Here is a 23,492-nt window from a genome sequence, read left to right on the forward strand (position 1 = left end):
AGGGAAGCTTGGCAGAGGCCGCGGGAGCCCCAGTCTCATCAAACATCCCACCGCTGCCACCAAATGTAACGTACAAGAGCAACTCAGACAAACACGATCCAACACAACTCCATCCTTTTTGTTCTCTTTCACTAGACTCCCCTTCACGCGCCAGTCACTCCGTTGGTATGATCCACTGCAATATCCAGGCGTCACACAATGCGAATTGCGTGAAGAGTGGGCGGTTTAAAGCTTCCCATCCATCGCAGAGGACTCATCCATATTTATTCATCGTCATCAACCACAGCATCGACAAAGTGCACATAATGCCTTAGATGGGTAGCGCATACCTCCTTTCTCCGTAGAATGACGAATAATGGCCGGGGGTAGCCAGAGGGGGGGGGGTGAACCCCCCCCCCAAATTTTCAATTTTGCTTGCGTATATATGCACGCACTCATACAAACGAACGCACGAATACATAAAGTATGGTTGACCACCCCCCCCCCCCCCCCGAAAAAAATTTGTCTGCGCCCCTGATTATTGGCATAGTGTGTGCTTCGCAACTTCGCAAAATATATGATTTATGGCGTTGTGGGTACCTTGCACCTTCACTTGACGTAGTAGCCCCAAGCCACTTTATAACAGCCTCTAAAAATGTGGCTTGTCCAACTTTCGCTGTGAGTGTGCTGCGTGTTATGCGCGGGCCTGGCGCATTTTTTTTTCCAGGTTATTTCGAACGCGAACTGCGGTGCGCCACATTTTGAAAGAACCCGGCTAACAGCGCGCGCGCTGTGCGCGACTCAAAGCCGGAGAGACACGCAACCAGTCAGCCGGGCCGGGCTACGCGAGCAGCAAGGCGCCCGTTGTACTTGCGCCTCCGTCTGTCGCCGCGGCGCCGAAACGTCGGTCTGCTAGGAGTGCGCAGTCGCGGCAAAACGCAGGCGTCCGCTTTCGTGAGAGCCGCGGTGCGCGACCTGCCAGATATCGTATCCCTTTCCTCGCTTGAGCGGTTGGCGTTGTTGTTTTCCTTGTTTTATTTCACTTTTTTTTTGTCTTTCAGATATACCTCAAATAACCCTCATCGAAGGTGTGGTGCACGCTATCAGCGCGCCATTCACTCCCGCTCTGGACGTGTGTTTAGATTCTGTGGCCGCGCCCCGTAAGGCGCCGCGGTAACCGAAGCCTGCCCGTGCACAGCCATCTTTCTCCTCTGGCCCATCGGCGCTCCGGCATTCCTTTCACTCCAAGAGAAGAGGAAATAAAAGCTGCTTATCGTTTGGCATTCACGGCATTCGGGTGAATCAGTCCTCGCCTGCGCTAGCGTCCCACAACGGTATGTTCAATTATTAGAAATGTGGCAACTAATAGCAATAGCTTGCACATAGGCGACAAGCAATATGTTGATAAGTGAACTAGGAAAGTTCATTTAAAATGAGAAAAAGACGTAAAAAAAGAGCAAGAAAAAATATAAATAAAACATGTTGCAACGAATGTACCTCTACATCAAAAAGAACTATCACATAATGATGTGTGTCGAACGCATAAGCAAGCACACTTTCAAGTATATATATATATATATATATATATATATATATATATATATATATATATATATATATATATATATGTGTGTGTGTGTGTGTGTGTGTGTGTGTGTGTGTTTGTGAAGGAAGGAAGGGAAGATGACTTGTAAGGGCGCGCTTTTTTGTCAGCAACAGTGTTATTGAGAACTAACAGACAGTCAATATTTGCCTGTTAGTTCGAATTATATAAATGCGTCACGTAATCACTCAATTGTTATTGCTTTACTTTTTCTAACCTTAATTGTTCGAGTTGGTTTAGTGTCCCGAAACCACGATATGGTCATGTGGGACGCCGTAGTGGAGGGATCCGGGAATTTCTACCACTCGGGTTTTTTTTTTTTCTTACACCTAAATCTAATTACTACACGGGCATCAGGCGTTCTCGCCTCCATCGAAAATGCGGTGTATTCGTGACCTTCGGGCGGGCAGTAGAGCACCATAACCACTACACGACCGTTACGAGTTTACATTTTATGATCTTGTTCTAGCACCGAAGATTACACAGTTTCGTTACCGTGTTTACACCGTGATGGAAACTACGATGAGATAAGGAAATGCAGATCTCAACCAACGACTGAACCTGTTCGGAACGGTTCCTCTGAGATGTTCCGGTTAGGGTTAGGCTCCAAAGCGGCGGAGACAAAAATAAAGGGTCGGTTAAGTTCCGGTTCAGTCGAATATAACGGTTCTGTTTCGGTTCCGTTCCGGTTCGATTCGACATCATTTTTGGAGCACAGCAGCCGTCCTATCGTGTCTTCCTGTGGTGTTGTAAAAATTTGTGCTTGATCAGGATAACCTTCATGATGAAAAATGCGTGTCTCCAAGCAGCCCCGCAACGTATTTCTTAAACGCACAAATGTTGCATTGCAATTTCGAGACGTTGCGGACCGTAATGCATTAGGAACGTAAGCGAAAGGACAAAGGAGGACCTCTGTGGTGTAAGGACTCCGATAACTGCGCGTAATTCCTACATATCGCGATTGTTTCGGCTGAGCACTCGGTGTTTCATTCCACTTTGGCATCCAAATTCGCCACCGTTGTGGGGGAACTTTTGTACCGAGCATGCTTTCCAACGGGTACTCATGCTCCGCGGAACATAGTGCCTCAGTTAATTTCCAGACTATTCCCCCAGTGCCGCGTAATTCGTAGTATCGATTGCTTACTGGTAATAATAATATGTTTTCAGGTGTAACGCGCAAAAAATTGCGTCGTGATGTTGCGCTATGCCGCAGAGGGGGACTCCGGTTTAATTTTTACCGCTTGGGGTGCTCGAATTCACACATATCTAAGTGCGCAGGCGTTCTTCTATTTCGTGCCCGTGAAACTGCGGCCACCGTAGACCGAAATCCAAGCCGCTTGATTGAGTTCACGGATATAATAAAATGAAATGGGACGCGAGAAGAATAAGCACGGTGTTACTTTCACGTAATGTATGAAGCAATCTAATCAATGCGTCCTCTATTCTGAAAATACGCACTACAACACGTCGGAACTCTGCGCAAGTAAAGAGTTACACACCGGAGCGGCCGCCGGTGCTGTATGCGAGGCTGCGCACGCGATTCGGCTTTTCCCGTAACTCAAGGAGCTGACTGGAGGAGGCGCCACTGTAGGTTGCTTTGGTTTCGCTATCTGGGCATGCTCGGGCTCGCTTCCACAGTTTGAAAACTTCGTTGCGGCGACTGCGTTGACTGCGTTCGAAGTTTTCTTGTCACTTCTAAAATCACGTTTCTTTGCGGTCTACGCTTGCCACCGGCGCTTTCTCCCTCGTTGCCCAGTTGTTCGTCGCCGCATGAACCAGTGCCCTCGCAAAGAAAACAAAGGTGTTCAAGTTCATCGGTAAACTGCGACGCCTCCTACGAAAAGCACGTGCTTTTTGCGAAACTTGCTTCCGCTCTCGCATCCTTTCAACTCGCTATGAGTGAGTACGCTCTGTTTGCAATTACATTCGTAGTGCAGGTTCGCTGTCGTTGGTGTTTTTCGTGAAACGCTTCTACTTGTGTGGTAGATAATATTACTATTACTGCACCCGCTACGCTGGTATATTGGTTATGGTGCTCGACTGCTCACCCGAAGGTCGCGTAATCGAATCCCGGCCGCGGCGGCCGCATTTTCGATGGGGGCGACGATGCAGGAGGACCGTGTACTTACAGTTAGATGCAAGTTAAAGAACCCCTGGCGATCAAAATTTCCGCAGAGCTCCACTACGGCGTCCGTCATAAACACATCGTGTTTTTGGGACGTTAAACATCAACATTTATTAATAATTACTATTTCTCCTATTCTCAGGCCTTGACTGCGTGTGAAATTTCACGAGCGTCCACATTATGGGCGCTTCATTGGCGCGGAAGCTAATGAAAATACGTGAATGTTTGCTTCTCGACTGTGGTTTCAGTGAATGGGTAATCTCGCCTTCAGAAGTATATAAGACCATTGGTGTAGGAATCTATAGGGACTGGGACAGTAGGTCGCGCCTTCTCCCAGTCCCTGCTACGATGCCAAACTACTCTGAAAGTCATAAACCGCGAGATTTAATAGGCATCGCTTTCTTCTTGCGTTACTAAGGCATCTCGCTTGCAAGGGTTGGACGCGCTTGCCGGAGGACCTGACTATAGTGATGCAGAACTATCGGTAAATTGACTATCGATAGTATCGATAGTTTTTTTGAAACTATCGATAGTGCAAACAAACTATCGATAGTGCTACTATCGACAAACTATCGATAGTGCAATCGGTAGAACCATCGTTAATATTACTATAGCGATAATATTGCCACCCGTGTTTATCGCTTCGTTTTGATGTATTCGGGTTTCACCCAAAAAGACTGTTAGCAACGTTTGACGCAGACCGCGCCGTAATTTTTGAGAAGCTTCACAATTGTTTGAGATCATTCTGTTAAGATTACGCGCCGGACGCGAATAGTCAAGTTTATTCGAGAGCTTACGCGATCACCAGCGATAACGCTGGAAGGTTTGATGACTGATGTAAAAAGGACGACGCGTTCTACCGATGATCAGATTACTCAATAGCTGACGACTACTGCGCCTCTATCAGTGCGCAGCATGTATCGTTTGTAGATTGAGTTCTGATTTTCTGGGCACAAGTTCGCCCAAATAAAGAGCTCCGTATTTCCCAGTATTGCTGCAGCATTCTTCACCGTTACAACCACGTGACAATACTATTGATAGTGGTGTGAATAATGATGCGGTTGCTGGGCGGCCATATTGCCAAAATATTTGCGATAGCCCACTAACAGCATCGCTTAAATTATGAGCAATTTTTGGCAGAGAAATTATTTCCGCAGTGAAAATGGCGGAATATATCCATTAATAAATTCGTATCCAAAAGCAACCAGTTACACCTTACAATTAACTTCTTGATATTTTTTTTTATTTTGAAATCATAAAATGCGATATCAATTGGAAGCCGTGCACTCTCACCACATGTAAGGCTTCCTTTCCGCTAAAGCTGAACGGTTTGACTTTATGATCATGTGTGAGCAAATCACTCTGGTTAAGAACAGAATCATGTCAACTTTATTGCCCTCCGGCTACACTATGTACCACGCGCGCGGGGAACCAAGTTTATTGTGTAGTGACTCCGCGCTGTTGATTTTATACTATCGATAGTACCATCGAATTTACTACTATCGATAGTATTTTTCACCATCGATAGTTCGATAGTGACTCAGCTATGGATAGTATCGATAGTACCATCGATAGTTCTGCATCACTACCTGACTAGCATCGTAGGTGAATCGGGCAGTTGTGTTCTGTTAACGCGCGCTGTGTTTGCTGCGACATGTGTTAGCTGGGGAAACTGACCCGCATCGCAAAAGAGTCAGGTCGCGTGTTTTGTTGCGCATGCGGTCGCTCGTATGCGTGAGCATATTTCAGCAGGTGCCTGGTTAATATGAACATGACTCGCGTGAGAGAACTTACCGGGCTCGTTCGCTGCGCGCGCTACCGCGGTTGCGATACGACGACGCTTTTTGGAATGAGAGCTGACCTTTGTAGCAGAACGCGTTTCATTTGTAGTGAGCACTCATTTAGAATCGTGTCGATTTGATGGACCGGCGGTTCGGTGAAGTCTTCGCGCGTACGTAATGTTGCGGTTCCTGTAATCGAAAATTTCGCAGATTTGTGGAGGCGGATATCCGTGTAATTTTTCAAACGTTTGCATTCGACTTCAGTGCTTCGGTTCCAGTTGAAACTGGAGTGCTCCTCCAAACGTGTGTGTGTGTGGTTCTCGCAGAAGGGATCGATTTATTATCTGTGCACCAGGTCGTCGTGATTTCGCAGGTTTAATCACGATTCTTGGGCGTTGTGGAGCACATTTTCTTAGAAGACTGATTTATTTCTTTGCTGAATCAATTAAACACTGCACACGGCAAGTGTGAGGAACCTTTGCTGGCTACAGCAACGAGACAAAAACAGAAAAAGCAAATATTCTGATCTGTAAGATGCGACACGGACGTACGATTTGAGTCGTGTTGTAAAGTTGAACGATAGTAGTTTTAACGCGAGAGCGTTCAGGTGCCTCTGTCGTAGCTATTCCCGTGTCGACGTAGGCGGCGATGTCCGTGGGTTAAAAATGGCGATGGATGCAAAGAATAAAGGCACGGGTTGAGCCGGAATCGAAACCAGGTATTCCGCGCGGCAGTCATATTTTCTAACAAAGAACCACGCCAGTGCTTGATACTCCTTCGGGAAAAAAAATCAATATAGGGGTTACGCTGTGCGAAGATTCGCATTCATAGGTGTAATATTGCTTGACAAAAGCGCAGAATCGCACCTGGCGTCAAGCTATGTGAATCGCGTAAAGAGAGAGTCCACTCATTGCAAAGTGTTTGGCCATAGTTATCATCAGCCACAGCTTCGACAACGTGCGTGTATTGCCTAACGCAAGCGTAGTGGTTACTTCGTTACTTCGCAAAATGGTGAGTAATGGCGTAGTAGGCACTTCGCAACCGGTTATCGAGCAGGCATTTAGGATAGTTTAAAACGACCAGTTCTACATGCAGAGCTATTGCTTTCCTGGCGGAGCGGCTGAGGTGTCCATGGAAAAGTGAAGAATGCCAAGCGAATGAGACGGCGATGCGAACGGGGGCGATTACAGTATCGCGTACCACTTTCCAAGGCGAACCTCGAGGGTCCTTTAAGTGTCACACCCATTCATAATTTATAACCAGTTTACTAGCAAGAATGTAACAGGAATGCATATTTTAAATATTGTTTTGTAGGTCTTGCAGATATTTTTTTTTATTTCAGGTGTTTTACAAGAGCGCTTCTGTTTATAACTTCGCATTTCGTATTTTTCTCGTCTGGCCTTATTTAACAGTGATATTAGGCAGTGCTTTAGTAATTTGCCAGTGATATACCAGTGCTATTAGTAATTTGATTCGGTGTATTTCTTTTAGGTTATTGCAGACGGTGTAACAACTCTATTGCAAGGCTTGTTCGAGAAACCCAGACTGGAAGGAGTTTATCGACAGAGGTAAGTCTCACGTAGCTGCAAAACTTATGATTTTGTTTTTGTCAAGCGCAGGTTCCCCTCTCCGTCTGTCTTTAGGGAGATATTTTCTAAATCAAACATCCTTCACTTCGCGCCCTTGCCTTCCCGCCCACAGCGAGGCGTGAAGCAGTATACGACCACTACTCGCGCCTGTCCATATTATCATATCCCACCAGTGTCTCTAAGGCCCAATGTATTTCCGTGGCATTTTTTAAAAGTTTTGAATAAGCACTACAGGTGTGGAATTGTTCACATTTCCTGTGCTCTATGTGAAAAATGCTCTAATTCTGAAATGCTCATATAAACAGTAGACTACGTGAGAAAGACACATTTTCGTCGGGTATTCGCCAAGAAGGAATCAACATAATTTACTTAGGTAGTTCAGTCCTCAGGGTCGCTCCACCTCGGCAGCGATTTTCTTTCGATCCAGGCAGCAGTAGCTAACTGTTAATCCTTAATTGCGTTTTATTGTGCTCCTCCCATGATGACCGTGAGCGAGCCTGTCGGAGCGTTTGGGGAGAAGGCAAGACTTCGTCGCCCCACAATATATTGTCACGTGGTCGTGACGTCAACGAAGACAGCAGTCTGCCTTTGCAGGGTGAAACTGTTTATTTGGCCGAACTTGTGGCCGGAAAATGAGAACTAGAACTACAGCAACACACGCTGTACAATGATAGCGGCGAACAGGGCGTCGTCCGTCGATCAACTGACCAGCGCTGAAGCGCGTCGGCATTTAAACATGTGCCGTCGAATATTCCAGCGTTACCGCTGGCTGTCGTGCAAATTCTAGAATAAGCTCGAGTGTGCGCGTCTTGCGCGCAATCTTAACAAACGATCTGCAATGATCGCGAACGTTCTCGAACGATGAGGCGCGGTTCGCGCTGAGCGTTGCTGACAGTCTTTGTGGCCGAAAACCGAATACAGCAAAAGTAATAAAGAAACGCACGTGGCAATATGATTCTGTGTGGCCAATTCTTGTGCGCTACAATTTTGGCCGGATTGCGCTAACCTACCTCATGTAATAAGCGCACCGGTTAACTCAATCTGCCAAACAATGCTTCCGCGTTAAATATACGCCCAGGTTTGAGAGGAGAGCGGTAGCCTCTATCACGGCCACTTCATCAAAAAGCCTACAGGGTTCCTTATGCAATCGCCTAGGACGCCTGACTCGAAGGCTAAAGTCTTGTTTTTTCTCGGTCGATGTAATGATCCTCGCCCGCCCCGATCCGTTATTTTTCTGCACCTAACGTGGTTTTATACTGCCCCCAGGATCGGAAGCATTGCGAGCTTTCTCCCCTTCACCTGCTTTCGCACTGCTTCCTTGATCGGCCCACCCTTTACCAGGGCTTTTTCTCGCTTTGAGGGACCGGTCGTGGGATGGTAGTGTGCCTTCAGAGAACCTTTTTTAGACACACATCAGTCTATCCATCCATCCATCCATCCATCCATCCATCCATCCATCCATCCATCCATCCATCCATCCATCCATCCATCCATCCATCCATCTCTTAGAGCACCGCACGGGCCGTGATTCTCGGCCCGGGCCCGGTACTCGTTCAAGTTTACCCGCCCAAACCCGGCCCGGTGACTCAAAGCGAGACCTGGGCCCGGCCCGAACCCGAGAAATAATTTCGCATTGATTTCGCCTACCCGGCCCGTCCCGGCCCGACCGCAGATCGGGCCCGACAGGGCCCGAGCCATTAATCTAGGTGGTGTTGACCGAACATGGAATCAACAGCAAGTTTTTTTATGTCGCAAATATCTTCGCTTTGTTGGCGCATGTTTCGTTAACAGTTAAATTTAACCTACGGTAATTTCATGTAGAAAGGGGCTCACGGTGGAAACAGTTGAGAGGGCATACTGAGCGCAATGAAGGTTTGTTCAGCAGTGGTATACTGAACTTATTCTTTCTGAAATACAATGAGGATCATCAAGGGAGTTTTGTAGCAGTAATATTGTAGCAAGGAAAGTGATTTGCAGCAAAAGTTCAGTTTCGATAGGGATCGAGCGCAATAAAAACAGAGAAGACAGAACAGAACGCCCTCTTCACTTTGTTTTTATTGCACTCTCTGTCGAAATTTAAAGCATACGCTAACGACGAAACCGATAGTGCGCCCTTCTGGATATGTTGCACCTGTTTTCAGCATTGTAGCACCTTGCCACAGGAAGAGAAATAGAGGAAGAAACCAAATTTATTACGTTGTTAACACACAAACCTAAATATAAAAATTATAGTGCACCACGTGTACTTTTAAAAATACGTATAAGCAGCCAAAAGGAAGAAAAAAAAACTTTTTGTCATAGCATTATTTTCGTACGTCACACCACCGCAAGTATATATAGTCTACACGTTTTTTGTGGCATACTTTATAGTTTACTTGTTCACATGTTATTGTGCAAAATTTTGAAGTGTAAAAAGATTGCATCTTTAAGCACACCATGCGCTGTTGCATCACATATCCTGCCGCGCCAATGTTTCTCGCACTGCTTGCGCTAGCCGTAGGGGCGCACATCTGCCTTGCGAATTGTGAACGCGTCGGCAGTCGTTGTTGTTAACTTCCACCGCTGGAGCAAATTTAGAATATCTTTGTTAACATCTGCAGAATGAACATAGCTGTCCAGCTCATCCCTTCATTCCCTTCGTTCTCGAAAGCCGTGCCACTCTTCAATGTCATCTATAAAACTCCTTTTTGGGGGCTTCTCCTTGCAGTTTTCAACAGTGTATGTTATGAACGGTTTGCACCGTGCTCTTTTTTATATATTTTAATGGTTTATGCCTTCCTAACGATTTTGTACTGGTAGAAGGTGCTCATTGTATTACGCGGGTAAAACTGGCAGAAGGTAGCCGAAGCAATTTCTATCTGTTTTCGGGGTTCGTTCCAGTTTGGTAATAAAGGCGCGAATAACCTTCTCGACGCTTACTCATTGAATGCATATGATTCAAGGTAAAGGGATATCACCCGGCATGGAATTCGTATATGACGACTAAAACTGCGCTAAACACACAAAGACAAATACGAGGAAAACAGGACTCGCGCAGACTCACAACTCAGTTGTGAGTCTGCGCGAGTCCTGTTTTCCTCGTCTTTGTCTTTGTGTTTTTAGCGCAGTTTTAGTCGTCATAATGAATCTTAACCAACTAGCCCGACTTGGTGCTCTACTCCATGGAATTCGTAATTGTTCTTTTTCAAGCCAGATATTTCGTCAAGGGAATACTTTGTCCCACGCCTTGTTTAATGGACCTATGCTATTCCTGCACATTCCAACGCTGCTGCGGCAAAGAAAGTATCATGTAGCTCTCGTACTATATAGCATAGAGGCCTCAAACACGCGGCCCGTACATGACTGTCTTCGTCCCATTTTTTTCTTGCTAAGTACGTTCTTAAGCTACACGGGCGTGAGTTAACTACTGAACTTCAGCGTTACTATTAGCTTATGATGGCTCACGTTGATACCCACTTCCACTCAAAGAAAGATACAACACACTAGCGTTCATACGCCAGCTCAATAGGTATTGATCAGAGGCGTGCCTTGACCCCCCCCCCTCCCCACTCAAAATTCAGAGTCATATTTTTCAATAAAAATGTCGTTACTAAATTTCAATCCCTCATAGCTCGTGCGTGAAGGTAGATCGAAATGCGCATTATATAGCACCGATTATGCGATATATTGGCGTTTAAGTGCATTGACATCCTCATTGGCGTTTGAGTGCATTGACAATTGACATCCACACGCTAACGGGCTCATGAGTCGACTAACTCAGAATTACATCAAGCTGTGAGTCTGAGTGAGTCCGAGTGAGTAATATTTAGGTGAGTCTGAGCCGGAGTAAGTCCGGCTGAGAAAACATTGAGTGAGTCTGAGTCCGAGTGAGTCCGCCTGAGGAAAATTTTGGTGACTCTTGTGTGCGAGTGAGCCTTAAGGACAAAATATATTCCATGAGTGAGTCTGAGTGAGCTCCACATTTCTTGGGCCCGTGGCAACGAGGAGGAGCGCACAACGAATTTTGCTGGTCTTCCTGCGAGACACCAGGCTGTCCAACACGTGGTGACAGACACTTCCAATTCAGGAGATGCTCAGGCGGAACAATCGCCGGCCATGCAGGCCAGGCTAACCCCGCCTGCTGCAACATCATCACCACCACCACCACCTACCGACCTATGTGTATGACAGTTCTAAATCTTTTTTTTTTCGTGAGGCACCCCCTGCGGCCACCATTTGTTGATACATAACCGTGAAACAAAACTACATTTCAGAATCGGCATCCGGATTTTAGTCTTTGTGGAGATAGGTATCCATATGTTGGAATTCTGCCGCCAAGTACCCTTCAGGAATGACTATGCATATATAAAATATGGAAAAGTTATTTCAAATGGCAACGTTGGCTGACATTTGGTACGACCTATCCCCCCCTTCCCCGCCGCCCTTATCTTCGTCACTGTCCTTTCCCCTGCGGGAGTAAATTTTCGGGGATGCGGCCCGTTACCTGGGGTGCGTTTAAGACCCGTGATATAGCGGAACAAGACAAAAGCTCAGCTCAGAAGGTAACAATGTGGGCACAAAAACAGGCTGTGCATGCCCATCTCCCGTCACATAACCACTGGAAGCCGTGAAGGAACCACGAAAAGAGGTGTCTTTATAGGAATTTTATGTAACGAGACTTCGTGAAGTCCTTTTGTTTAATTCATGTTGTTTAAGGCTGAAACTTTCAAGAACATTTCCCGCTTTGGAGCTCTGGGATCGCTCTTGCGATGATAAGTTAGAGGTATATAGTTCTTATATTACATTTACTTATGCGATTACAGAATAACATTTGGGATACAAAATAATAAAGAATGCCAATAAAGCACAGAATAGCGATATGTTAACTATATAAGCGCCTGGTCTATTTACGTTTAGCTCGCCTGTTTCAAATAAATCAATTAGCCCCACATGCAAGTAGCAAAAAAAAGTTGATTACTTGTCCATCATACAATAAAGCCTCTACAAATAGATTGCCCCACATAAAGAAAAGCGTTTTTAGACAAACTGTGAAACGTATATGTATGCACAACGCATGTGGAAGTAACTTAAAGGCAAACTAAAGAGAAATACGATTTTTCTATTATCAGTAAATTACTCTTTTACAATTCCAAAATCACGATGCTCGCTGCTTCAAGACTAAGCGATAAAACGCACAAAAAGAAAATGCGGGTGGCGACGCCACATGGAAATTCGCTCAGCAGACGCCGTGACGTCATAGATGACAGTTTCTACTAGGGCCTATGTAGTTCCTAATTGGTAAAAATGAAGTACATTGTCCTGTGAGGGGGTCATATACTTAACATACCAACTTTCAGTAGATTTCGTTGAGCGAAAGTCCCCGAAATACGACAAATGTATTTTCCACTCCGTGACGTCACTCGCGCAGTTTTCAGGGCGAAATTTAAAAACGGAACTTGGACCTTGATTTTCTCCTTAAATAAAAAACTCATAATGGTAGGACGAATGACATTCGAGTTCTGAGGGTACCCTATCAGCGTAAACCGATTCAGTGTTTCACTTGAGCGTCCCTTTAAAGGCCAACTCCGGCGATTTTTTGGCCATGTCAAAGTAATGGTGCTTTTATGTTCCTGAGACGCTCCTGTTACGGGCCCGATAGCAGAAATACTCGGCAAATTGGAGAATAATTTTAAATAAGCAAAAAAGCGCAACACCGAAACCGAAACCCAACCGAGTGTGCTGTCTACGTATGACGTAGACGTTGTTACGAACGAACCGGAAGTCGTGCAAGGCATGCCGGTCCCGCCGGCGCCGAGTATAAAAACTGTGACAGCCGGGACGACCAGCGAAGCGCCGGCCAAACCAACGCTGTCTGTCGCCTTGTGCACAGCAGACGCTCGCTGTAGCGGCCGAAGCGCCGAAGTTAGCGGTGCCTTCGGCTGCGTCACTTCCGCTGCCTTCCCAATACTGACGTCACAGACGCAATGTTGCCAATTGTTGTGGGAAGCCAGGAGGGCGTTAGCAGACAATCTTTAAAATTCATTTGCAAACAATCTGTGCATGTCTCAAGCCTGTAATTTTGCACAATTGACTGAAACGTGCGAAGGAACGTACCCAGCGAATTTCATTGAGATCCATCGACCTCAAAAAATCGCCGGAGTTGACCTTTAAGAACGGAGCGAAGTCCAAGCCCAGCCCGGCCCGGCCCGACCCGAGCCCGCCACCTCAAACCCGGGCCGGGCCCTAAGCCCGGAGCCTCAGGCCCGAGCCCGGCCCGGGCCCGCCGTGAAAACTACTTTACCCGGCCCGGCCCGTGGGCCGGGCCGGGACCGGGTTTTCGGGTAGGCCCGAGCCTGTGCAGTGCTCTAATCTATCTATCTATCTATCTATCTATCTATCTATCTATCTATCTATCTATCTATCTATCTATCTATCTATCTATCTATCCCTCTATCTATCTATCTATCTATCTATCTATCTATCTATCTATCTATCTATCTATCTATCTATCTATCTATCTATCTATCTGTCTATCTCTATCTATCTAGCCGCCTACGACTTTGTGCTCTCCTAGCCATTTCGTTAATGGGATGCATACCAAAATTGCTGTGACATAATATCACTCTATGAGCAATATAAACGACACGTCCTAATATCAAAATCAGGAACTATGTCATGTACAGCATGATTTACATGACAGGGTCTAGGGAAGCTCCGGCCAGTTCACTAGCTTGACATACACCAAAACTGGTATTGCGTGACGTGACTGTATGATGAACAAAAATGTAGGTGGTAACATGGCAATCATGACATGCATATTATGTTGGGCATGATTTACATGCCACACTCATGGTGCGCTGGCGGCCGGTTCGCTAGCTTGACATACGCCAAAACTGGTGTTGCGCGATGTGACTGAATGACAAACATAAATGAGAGGTGGTAACATGACAGTCATGACATGCATGTCACGTTGGGCATGATTTACATGCCACACTCATGGTGCGCTCGCGGCCGGTTCGCTAGCTTGACATACACCAAAAGTGATATTGCTTGACGTGACTGTATGACGAACATAAATGGCAGGCGGTAACATGAAAGTCATAATATGCATGTCATGCTGGGCATGATTTACATGTCATGCTCATGGTTCGCTCGCGGCCGTTTCGCTTGCTTGATATGCTCCAAAATTGGTATTGCATGACGTGACTGTACGAAGAACATAAAGGACAGGTGTTAACTTGACAATTATGGCATGCATGTCGTATAAGGCATGATTTACATGCAACACTCATGGTGCGCTCGTGGCCGGTTCGGTATCTTGACATACACGCGAACTAGTATTGTGTGACTGACTGTATAAGGAATATAAATGACGGGTAATATACGTAAAACACATGTCATGCATTTCATGTACGGCATGATTTACATGCCACTGTCTTGGTGCGCTTCTGGCTATTCTGTAACTGGATTACGAACATTGGCATGCCATGAAAGCGGTGCGTGACGAACCCAAATGGCAGGCTACGCATTATATGTACCAGCATATACGGTTCAATAGCATGTAATAAACCACATTGTCAATGCCCGCTTGCATGCATAACAAACATGCTATATATAGTGGACTAGATGTCATGACATCAATCGCTTCATTTGCCTCAAAGAAAAGCAAGGCGATGTTTTCAGATCTTTGCTGGCTGGTCCGCATTACGCCGATTCCCACAGTGCGTGGGATCTCCCGTATTTTTCTTTCCTGCTTTTCATTGCACTTACGCCACGACAGACTGTGCTGAACTACATCTGCAGGTACCTGAGCGAAGCTAGGACGTGCGAACAGAGTAAACAGAAGCATCACTTCCCCTTTGTATTCCCTAACGTGCCGAACGCGCAGCATGCGCCTCATCCTGCTTGGTAGTAGGCAGCTGGAAACTAGCTTGAGTCCCCGGGATGTTGCTCTGCCGTCGCAACATGCCGCTCAGGTCTAGGGTCGAGAACCCAGTTAAGCTGCCGGCAAAAATCGCGCACACACGGCCGACACAACTGGAGAGGGAGAAAGTGGGAGAGGGGCAAGGCGAGAGCGGAAGGGGAGAGGTGAAAGTGGGAGAGGGGAAGGGGAGAGGGGAAGGGTAGAGGGGAAGGGGAGAGGGTAGGGGAACTGGGAGAGGGGAAGTGGGAGAGGAGTTGTGTGGAGAGGGTTCGCTTAGGCGCAGTAGGGGTGGTCACGCCGCACACCGTCACCGGATTGAACTCCGCCATAAGATGCTTCGCATCTAAAAAATCGCGTAGTGGCTGCTTGCCTACTTCACAAAAATTATGATGATTTATAGCGTAGTGGGTTCCTCGCAAGTGCACTTCTATTTATTGCCAAGGAAGCCCATAAGGCCCCCATGATCCAAGTCGTCAGGGTCACAATAAAGTTATTCCCCTCTCTCTCTCTTTCTCACGTTAACGAATGTTGTATAGCGCGGTGGGCGAGTGAAATAACGACCGGGCGTCACTCAATGCGGATTACGTAAGTAGCGGGTTGTCCAAATATTCCAACCCATTACAAAGGCCCCCAGCCATAATTATTCATTGTCATCAGCCACCGCATCAGCAAAATGCTCATAATGCCTTAGAGATGTGTAGCGGGTACCTCGCGTCTCCGCAGAATGATAAATAATGGCGTAGTGTGTGCTTCCCAACATGACACAAATTATGAGTTATGGCGTAGTGGCTACTTTGCCAGTGTACTTCTATTAGTAGTCCCAAGAGAGTTTCTACCGGGCTCCAGAAATTCGGGCTCCACCTTTCGCTGCGACTATACTGAGCCTTACTGTACTTTGCAGGAGTAGTGCAGCTATTTAACCTCTACTGCAGGAGTTCCAGATTTTAGAGTTTAATTTATGTTCCCCCCTATGTGTGTACTCCATTTTGAGTGCACCAGTCTTGGTCAATTTCTGTCCACATGCGCGCTAGTGTTTGCGTACATAAGACGGACGAATTTTGGTGTCGCTTAGCCATATACAACTTGGCCGTAATACATTTTTTTCTTGGAAGTCAGCGCCGCGGTTTTGTGCTGTGTGTGCCTGGCATCGTCCCCCTCGGTAACTGCGCCCGTTGATTTCACTCACTCCCATCTCTTATTTTGACAATGTTGGGTCTAAATGGCCGAGTCGAATGTGTGCGTTTAGCTGGAAAATTATTTCATCGGACATGTTAACTGACAGAAGTTCTAAAAAATTCAACACGCAAGGCATACATCGTGTGAGAGTAAACTGTATGCGCCTCATTTGCGCATTTAGTTATGCGCCTTATTTGCGCATTTAGTTGTATATGTACCCCTATGGAACCATTAATACATAACGATAAATATTCCTGTATGCCTCATTTCTCAGGCATAAACGTGATAGTTACCTGTCTCTGAAACACTAGCTTGTCGCCACGTATCGTACGAGCATTATTCAACAAAGATATTTGAAAAGCACTGTGCAATGAAACGTCTCAATTTTCCTCACATGTATTATTCTTTCTTTTCAGTTTTCTTTCATCACATATTTGGGATCTGAAGAGCTCACTGATGTGGAGTTCGTCGTGGACTCAACTCATTACCCCGGCAAGAAAGCATCGTTCAAGGCCCACCGCCTGATTTTGGCCCTGCAAAACGAGGCCTTCAAGGTCATGTTCTACGGGGACTTCGCGAAGGAAGATCGCATTACTGTCACTGACCTTCACCCAGATGGATTTTTAGGCATGCTTCGGTAAGAATGTCCGCTCAGCCTGCATAGAATTCAGCAAATGGAACGCTTATGATTGGACCTGTATCACCGAAGCTTGAATGCTGCGACTTATTCGAGTGCGGTCCACCTAAAAGCAATGTATACACAACGCTTAATATTATGAAATGCTTTTCTTTATTATCCAGGCAGGTAACACAATATTAATTACCGACAGTACCTTAGGAACTAGGCTGTAAAAAAGCGTCACATTTCGTAAATGACAGGAAATGTGTGTTATGATGATTACTTAATGTACTCGTGTGAATATATTTCCGAGGGAAGCAATACTTTAGGGATGAAATGTAAAGAAATATTTGTTACTGGTCCCATTGTTTAACAAGAAGGATATTCTCTAACAAATTGAATCGAATGCGGTGGTCTCATATGTCAAATCTATAGCGTTATTACCTAGAAGATACGTGAATAATCCAGCCATGGCGCTAACCGATAAAAAAAAGTATTAACGAGCCATTCCACTCTGCGAAGGTGAATGACCAACGAAGCAGTATAGCACCCGATGTAGATGTGACACAGAATTTTGATGAAAAATACACAAAGGCACAGAGTGTCAAGACACGTGCTGGTTTCAGCCCGGAGGCACTATAACAACGCTGGCTTTGCAATTTACACTTCCTTGTTCTGTGATAGTGGTAAAGTGGCCGTGACGGCTTCGTATTACCTGCGGTATGCGGTGAAGCGTATTGTTTTTCTGAAAATTTCCTTCCCATGATCAGATGAACTTGTTACTTTTCGACATCCACAGAAATGCACTCTCAGACAAGAATATCGGCTCATTGCTAATCATATTATGGCGCTAGTACTTAGCCACATTATGTTTCTCAATGATCACACAAGAAGTCGGCCCCAGGCAACCGTAAGTTGAACGTTCGCTCGCATGTTACGAAACCCGAAGAAAAAATGAAACCTATATAAAAAGAGGTAATGATTCAAGTGAATAGTTGTATTGGATCATATGTTATCAGAATATAAGCTTAGTAAAGAGAAGGGTCAGTTAACTCTCAGGGTAATTATTAAATTTAACTGAGTGAGTTCATTGTTCAATGAGATCATTGTGAATGTCTCATCAAGATGACACACACACACAGTAGGCAACAGTTGCCGTCTCTGATCTGTTCACCCATTAATATACACCAGCGCGGCATCTCAGTAGAGGGTGAGGGAAGGGCTGGTGTCACTCCGCAGTGTGAGCCGCCCCTCTCTCTCGCCCACTGGGGCTCGCGCCGCCCGCGTGTGCCCAGTATTTATTCCTTAGCGCCGGCTCTGTGGTGACGTCATTGCCAGGTGTCGTTAACCTGCACTTCGTTACAGTACATCTACTACGGCGAAAGAGCGACAGTTTGCGATCGATAACTAAACCGGACTCTGGAATAAAAAGAAACATATCTGACCAATCACTAACATGGGAGCCCACTCATGTAAACGTATTCCAGCGAAGAAAAATGGGCTCGTGCGCACTTTGTAGACATTCTTAACTGGTGACGGACAATTACTCCTGTCACTGAACAGAAAGTATAAAACTACGGTATTTTTTTTTCTGCTCTTACATATCGGGTAGAAACATGCAGAATAACAATGAATATTCATAAAAAGTTCGGAACCACACAGCCTGTGATGGAAAGCGAATTTATAGGAGTAACTCTAAAAAAGCAAGAGTCGCTGAGTTGATCAGAATATAGGTGTACCCATGTTCAACATCATATAAACAGACAAAAATTGACATGGCAGGCAACATCATGAGAAGAACCAATACACGATGGTCAGTTAGAGCGAGTTCTCCAGAGATGGCGTACCCGACCGAGAACGGCAGATGGTTAGGAGGAGCGATGCAATCAGCACATTTTGTGAAATAAAATGGACTAAGCTTGCGCTGGACAAAATAGCTCGATTAGAGGTAATTGGAAGAGACCTTCCTCCATGTGTAAATAACATAGAGTGACGATGATGATGCATTATACTGAGTACTAGTAGCAAGCAAGGCTACTGCACCAAAATCTGAAAATTCTACGGAAATGCGGAAAATGAATTCTCAATGCGCGAATAAAGCGGAAAGAAGTTGTCACTTAGCAAAATTTTCGGCGGTTCGTCTTATTTTCGACGTTTATCTGAGCGTGCGATAGCGCCACCGTCCCTTGCTTTTGCTGGTTTTTTTTCGGACGCAGGACGTAGCTAAGTGAAGCGACGAAGTGGTCTAAGCTAGCAAGTTAAGTTTTTAAATGTGTCCAGGTGTGGCATGATGGTTGAACAACACATATCCAAAGTCTGCGCAGCTTGTCATCTCTAGGAAACGTATGCGACGGTCTGTCGCGACAGACGATTCTGTTATGACAGCCTTCAGCGCAGCAGTAGCAAGGCATTCCCTTCCGCCGCGACGAACGCTTTAAAAGCGAAGACCGACCGCCGGAAAGTATTTGTCGTTGTCACTGATCCCGTTAATCGGGTTGGCAATCGTCGGGCGGATTCTAAGGGCTGGCGTCACGGCCCTCCGAAAACGCACCACGAAAGCGCGGACAATTTAGAGTTGGTCCTTTGGTGCGCCAGCGAACGCCGGTTGTGGTCCAAAGACCGAGTCAGAGCCGAGAGTCGATAACACAAACGAAAAACGAAATATATTCTTAGTTAAGGCAATACAAATAATACAAACACATGTACACTCGGCTGGTACCAGTTACAACTTCACAGTATAATTCAGATGGTGTTTACACAACGGGAGCTAAACAAACAGATCACACGCTACGAATGCAATCGCATGCGTTACAACTATTCAATGACCGTTAAAGTCCTGAATATACAGTGGCGTATCCAGTCCGCAATACTTGGACGGTAATCGAATGCTTCTCTTCTAGGAAACACTCACGCCAGCTCCAGCGTTGATCGTCGTAGCTCAACCGTCGTCGCAACCTGTCACGGCTCACACGGCGTCGTCATCCAATTCTTCCAGATTGACGATCGACTGACCGCACACCATCATAAACACGTCTTCTTTGGCTAACGGAGCCACACTTCGCATAACTTCACCATCACCGGGCCGACTGACACGCTCACTCCTTCGCTGACTGTCTTGACCTTCACTTCTTCACTGACCCGACTTCTCGACTGACTTCGTCGTTTGCACGCTTTTATCCCTTCTTCCCCGGTTTCCAGAAGCGTCGGGAGGGTTCTTCGGCGTGCAGTACAGCTAAGGCTAGAGAAAGGGCGAGAGCTTTCTCGTATGTTCGAATCGCGGCGGCATCGCTCGCGGATGCGTCACCCTTTCCTTCTAGAAAGATCCCGGATTTGCCGGGCGTTTGATCGCGTCGTCTGCGCCTGGCTTGATTGGGTGAGGAGGATGCGGCGCGCCGGCGTCTTTTGATGCTTGCTTTTTCGTCTTTTGCGCTTCTTGGGCGAGCGGTTCGCGCCGTTCTGTCTCGTAGCCAGCTGAAAGCGGCCTCGCGCGCGCGCTTTATTACGCGCTAATTTGTGACAGTCGTACAAAGCGATTAGTTTCCGCGACGTTTCGTAATAATATCTGGGGTTTAATGTCCCAAAACCACAATATGATTATAAGGGACGCCGTTAGCGGAGGGCTCCGGAATTTTCGATCACCTGTAGTTCTTTAACGCGCACCTAAATCTAAGTACACGGACCTCAAACATTTTCGCCTCCATGGAAAATGCAGCCGCCGCGGCCGGCATTCGATTCCGCAGTCGAGCGCCATCCGCGACGTTTCAGACGGACCACAATTGAAGCCAGGAATGCCGACAGCAGTGAGCAGACACTGCGGCCCCCCTGGCTGCTGCAGCCGCGCGGGGGGGGGGGGGGGGGCTGTCATGACGTGTTGCAGCGATTACCGACGGCCGCTAAACACAACCGAAAATCGCTGAAAAAAATGTTTCTCGTTCTTTTTCTTCAACACTGTTGTATTTGTCGTCATTAACTGTTCAACTTTCGCTCTGCCACAGAACACCGCCCGCAAAGTTATTCCGTATCCTTTTAAGGGAGAAATTTCGAAGTAGAATCAAATATTTTTTTTATCTTATCAATCTTGCTCCGATCGTGACCGTACTGTTAAGGAGATAACAAGAACTGGATTGGAAAAGCATGAAAATCAGTAGCATCAAAATGAAGATAAACTTGGTCCCACTTTTGAAAATAAAGATTATGCAGCAAGCACTGCAGAAGTTTGCGCAAACTGTGTCGCTTCCCGATTTCATCATTGATGCAGATTTGCGCCGGTGAAAATGAGTCAGCAATACTAGCCTTTACTCTGAAATAAAGTTTTCCTCTCATGCAAGCTTGTGTATAGAGTAAAAGTAATTGCAACAACGTTTCATATGAATAACGTGAATTGTACGGATAAGGGGTTCACTTGAAAGACAGTTCGCAGGTTTAAATATGTGTGGGTGTGAATGGTCGTTTGAAGTTTACGAATGCGGTGTAATAACGGCGAGCAACAAAACAGTGTCGCGTCATTAGCTTGATGGAATTGCTGTATATTTTCGAATGCGGAAGCCATATCTTTTATTCATTCTCGCAATAAGCAGTTTTCTACAGTGGTAATAGGTAAAATGATGAATAACGTAAATATTCGTCAGTTCATATTGCAACCAAACGTACGGTGCTGCTGATGATTGCTTTGTTTAGGAAATCTCACCCGCCGTGGTAAGTCATCGCGCTGCGAAGTTGAGGGACGCGGCTTAGATTCACGGCCATGGTGGTTGCATTTCTGCATTTAGATGTTGGCTGTAGGCAAAAGCCCCCGTTAACGTAGACGTGTGCACGTAAAAGAACCCGAAGCGGTCTAAATTAATCCCGAGTGCTTCACTTCGGCGTGCACCATAATCAATAGTAGGTTTGGCACGTTAAACCCCAACCATTATTTGAGCAGCGACCCTGTTAGTGTGAAGAGTTCGGCTGCATTATAGCCGCTCACCACGTTCATCGTCGTCAGGAAAGCACATTTTCTAATAACAATTACAATATCTGGGGTTTGACGTCCCAAAATCACGATATGATTATGAGGGACGCTGTAGTGAGGGGCCCCGGAAATTGCGACCATCTGGTGTTCTTTAACGTGCACTGGCATCGCACGGTACACGGGCCTCTAGCGTTTCGCCTCCATCGAAATGCCACCGCCGCGGCCGGGATCGAACCCGCGACCTTCGGGTCCGCAGCCGAGCATCGTAACCGCTACACCACCGCGGATGACCAAAGCACATTTTCTGCATTTGTGTGTTGCAGGTACCTATACAGTGGCGATCTGAAAGTAGACAACGTGCGCCAGGCCTTCTACACAAGGACCGCAGCAACGAAGTACTTGATGCCTGAACTGAGAGCGCTCTGCTGCGAATACGTGACCACTCACCTGAAGCCAGACGACGTCTGCGCGTTTTTAGACAACATGCTCACGATGGGTGAACAAGACACAGATGCGCCGGCTAGAAATTTGTTGCACACTAGAGGCGCAGATGTTCTGTCATCAAGCAGTTTTAAGTCCTGCTTAGAGTGCACAGTTAGCTACGTCCTGGAACACATCAAAAGCGTGTCTGAGTTTACCGTCATCGGAGCAGTGTACGAATGGGCACAGGAGCAGGTACTTCTGGAACGCCAAGACGATAAGGAAGTTACCAACGTACGCAAATTCATGCAGCCTTTCTTCAGCAAGCTCCGCTTCCTGGCGCTCACACCAAGCGAATTTGTACGCGGTATGAATGTGTGGGGCATTTTTGATGAGAAAGAGGCCCTGGCGCTGTTGAGTAACATAATCGATTCGGAGTCTGCTGCTGTTCCACATGGTTTCTGTAAGATAAGGGAAATGCGCGCTTAGTCGCGCGCTTGAAACAAGGCAGAAATAACTGACAAGTCGCGAAATGCAGAGATCAAATCGTTTCTGATTCGTCTCTACAATTTATCGTTCGTATTTTCTTTTATTTAAATTGCACAGTTAATTTGCTGCAAAATAATTTGCCGGTTCCAGTTATTCGTGCATAATAATACTCGTTAGTACAAGCGAGTACTTATCGCATTTTTATTAGTGGGCTTTGTTTTATTATCTTCATTTTATCAGCTTACTTTATTTTCTTACGTTTATTTTAACAGTTTACTTTATTGTAATTCTTTTAATCGGTCAACTTTTGTCACTGCGATTTATTTTCGCCCAAATATAAAGGGTGAAACCCCAATCACAGTGCTTAAAGTTCCTCTTGTAGCACCCAGTCATGTGTTTCATTTTGAAATAAAGGTTGTTACCTTGTGTTCATTACTGATTTCTTTTCTTTTACATATACAGGTACATTATCGTGTTCCTTGTTTTGTTTTCCTGTTTCCAAATCAGAAAATCTTGACGTAGTGGGAATATGGGAAACAGCAACCAGACTAATTAATAGAGCATAAATTGCAGTCAGACGTAAATCACTAAGGCAAGAAGAAAGCGAACTTGTCCAAACCAGTACAGACTTCATAAAGAAATTTACAACATCCGATGAAAGTAACTCAAGGTCAAAAAAATTCGAGAGGGCATCATGACACACGAAACAGTAAATTCCCGTTATATACATATAACCTCCGAACCACTTTGTACAGTTATGTCCCCCTGAGCCATTTTTGGTATCTACGAAGTTAAGCCGACAGCTATCTGCTTATCTGATCCTCGATATAAGATTATGTGATATTTTACTGTGTTGA

General features: G+C 45.9%; 1 protein-coding gene across 1 annotated transcript in view; it reads left to right on the top strand.

The window, feature by feature from the left end:
• LOC119403359 (BTB/POZ domain-containing protein 3-like) overlaps positions 1 to 23,029 on the top strand; it is a 36,536-nt gene extending 13,507 nt beyond the window's left edge. The window contains exons 2-3 of the mRNA XM_049418293.1: positions 16,573 to 16,793; positions 22,050 to 23,029. Coding sequence (XP_049274250.1) covers positions 16,573 to 16,793; positions 22,050 to 22,635 — 807 coding nt within the window. The 3' untranslated portion in view covers positions 22,636 to 23,029. The remainder of the gene's footprint in view (positions 1 to 16,572; positions 16,794 to 22,049) is intronic.
• The last annotated feature ends 463 nt before the right edge of the window (positions 23,030 to 23,492 follow it).

This window comes from Rhipicephalus sanguineus, chromosome 8, assembly GCF_013339695.2.
Source record: "Rhipicephalus sanguineus isolate Rsan-2018 chromosome 8, BIME_Rsan_1.4, whole genome shotgun sequence".
In the NCBI taxonomy this organism is placed as follows: domain Eukaryota; kingdom Metazoa; phylum Arthropoda; class Arachnida; order Ixodida; family Ixodidae; genus Rhipicephalus; species Rhipicephalus sanguineus.